Raw genomic sequence first — 2,566 nt, forward strand, 5'->3', positions numbered from 1 at the left:
CAGCAGCACCCTTAGCTGCTCTCCACCTATATCCTCAGTCTCTGACTTGAGCGTCGGAGGGACTACATCGGGACATCTTCCTGGTTCCCTTCTAACAGTCTTATTCGTGATTTCAGGCTCGAAACAATTTCGAAACTTGTTTCTAAGAATTGTGACACTTGCTGGAATCAGACCCTAAATTCTTTCCTGAAATTGCACCCGGCAGTAATAAAGAAACAATGGGGGCAGCGTATGACATTAGGCTTTGGAGGTCATATTATAATTAATATATATTTAATGAGTGGTTCGACTTGCAAGTACGAGCTATTGCATAACTGAGGTAGATGAGTTAATAGTTACCAATGAATTATAATTCCAAATTATAAATTCCATTATTGTTTCCACCCACTTGATTTAATTTTAATTATTTCAGGTTGACTCGTAGCAGGATTTTAATTTCAGATACTGAAGTATCACATTAGTTATAATTATATACTAGTGTCCAATTGATAATACAGTAATTATATAAACATTATAATTTTTGTTGTTTTTAAAAAGGAAAAGGAAAGGAAGCTACCGATAATCACTCTATTGCCATAAAATCTCCGGATCATCTAGCATGATTAGAGGAGAATTCTTATTAGATGCCACTATCTCAGCAGATTACGATATTGAGAATGAGGAAACTGAGGTGAATCTAATAAGCAACAGGAAAAGAACACGTGGAAGCCAACTCAAAGAAGTACCACCCACATATATGGGAAAGGAAAAGGAAAAAGAAATACAATAGCTCACTCAAGTCAACCCAGATCTTCATTTTTCATCGGCAGGGCCTGGCTCCCAGGCCTGCCGGGAGCCATGATTATCCTAAGCTGGAACTGCCGAGGGCTCGGCCAACCTCGAGCAGTTCATGTCCTTTGTGAGTTAGTTCGCACTCACAAGGCCGATGTAGTGTTTCTCGCAGAAACACTAGTTTATTCACGGTTTATTTCACCCTACCTTGTGAGGCACTGCCCCCATTAAGTGATTAAAGGCCCAGATTTAAACACACATACACCCCATGAAGTGATCAAAGGCCCAAATTTAATCACCACGTAAAATCAATGGCTGAGATCCTGTGAGGGCACTGCCCCCACAGGTAGCATCTACTCTACCTTTATTCACCACGTATGGAAGAAATTAGAGTAAAACTAAGATTTGCTGGGGCTTTAGCTGTCGATCGCAATGGACACAGTGGAGGTTTAGCAATGTTGTGGCGTCACAAAGATCTGTGTGATGTCAAAGATTTTTCTAGAAATCACATCAATGCAGAGGTGCATGAATAAGACAAACCCATTTGGAGAATCACAGGTTTTTATGGGTTTCCCGAACGACACCGAAGACGTAACTCGTGGAATCTCCTACAAAGAATACATGATCAATCTAATCTACCTTGGTGCTGCATTGGGGACTTCAACGATATCCTCAACCCAGAAGAAAAAAGCAGCAGGGTAGACCACCCTCAATGGCTCATAAATGGATTTCGAGAAACAATCTCGACTTGTGGATTGATTGATTGATTTACCCATGATAGGCTACCCTTTCACATGGGCCAAGAGCAGGGGAACACCGAATGCCATCGAAGAAAGAATTGACCGAGCACTTGTTGCTCCAAGCTGGTCCTCACTTTTTCCCCAGGCCAAGCTGGCTAACCACAGCGCCCCCCTCTCAGACCACAATCCAATCCTACTCACTACCGAAAACAAGCTTCATTATGCTAAAAGAAAGGGATTTCGATTTGAAAATTCATGGCTAAACGAACCTGGGTTTAGTGACATAGTTCGAGAAAATTGGGAAATGCACCCAACCAGACTTCTCCCCGACAGATTGGCTAAAATCGCAGAAACTCAACAGCAATGGGGAAAACGGGTATCTCGGAAGTTTCGAGACGAGATAGACAAGTGCAAAAGAGAATTAGAGGAACTCCGCTTCAGGAATGATAGCGAATCAGTGCATCACCATCAAGACTTGAACTCTAAGCTTATAAGACTTCTAACTCAAGAAGAAGACTTTTGGAAGCAAAGAGCCAAAAATTACTGGTTAAAGGATGGGGATCTAAATTCAAGATTCTTCCACAGAATAGCCACAACCCGAAGGGAGGTAAACAGAATAAAAAACCTTAGAGATGACACCGGAAATTATTATGATCATATCGATGATTTGTGCCGTATCGCTAAGCAATATTTCAACGAATTGTATTCCCCGATCGAGGCAGATTGCGATCTTATCATATCCAAAACTATGCCAGTGGTTTCCGCTACAGATAACAGTGCCGCATTGAGGAAGTAAAAGAAGCTCTTTTCCAGATGCATGGTGACAAATCACCTGGCCCCGACGGTTACAACCCTGCTTTCTTTAAAAAATTCTGGAGTTTGATTGGACAAGACATCTTCACTGAATGCAACAAAATGGCGCTTAAATGGGCGTTTCCCAGACCACTTGAACGACACACACATAGTCCTTATTCCCAAAGGAGAGATTCAAAGCAGCATGAAGGACTTCCGCCCCATTTCCCTCTGCAACGTCCTCTATAAAGTGTTCGCCAAAG

At 42.0% G+C, this 2,566-nt stretch overlaps 1 protein-coding gene across 1 annotated transcript; it reads left to right on the plus strand.

Annotated features, from left to right (window-relative positions):
• The first annotated feature begins 1,545 nt into the window (after positions 1–1,545).
• LOC140805545 (uncharacterized) lies at positions 1,546–2,307 on the plus strand. Its single transcript, XM_073161810.1, has one exon. It carries the CDS (start codon positions 1,546–1,548, stop codon positions 2,305–2,307), a length of 762 nt encoding a protein of 253 aa, XP_073017911.1.
• The last annotated feature ends 259 nt before the right edge of the window (positions 2,308–2,566 follow it).

The sequence above is a fragment of the Primulina eburnea genome, chromosome 11 (assembly GCF_022965805.1).
Source record: "Primulina eburnea isolate SZY01 chromosome 11, ASM2296580v1, whole genome shotgun sequence".
Taxonomy (NCBI): domain Eukaryota; kingdom Viridiplantae; phylum Streptophyta; class Magnoliopsida; order Lamiales; family Gesneriaceae; genus Primulina; species Primulina eburnea.

Coding starts and splice junctions, on each gene's coding strand:
- LOC140805545 (XM_073161810.1), top strand. CDS start 1,546: ATGATAGGCTACCCTTTCACATGGGCCAAGAGCAGGGGAACACCGAAT.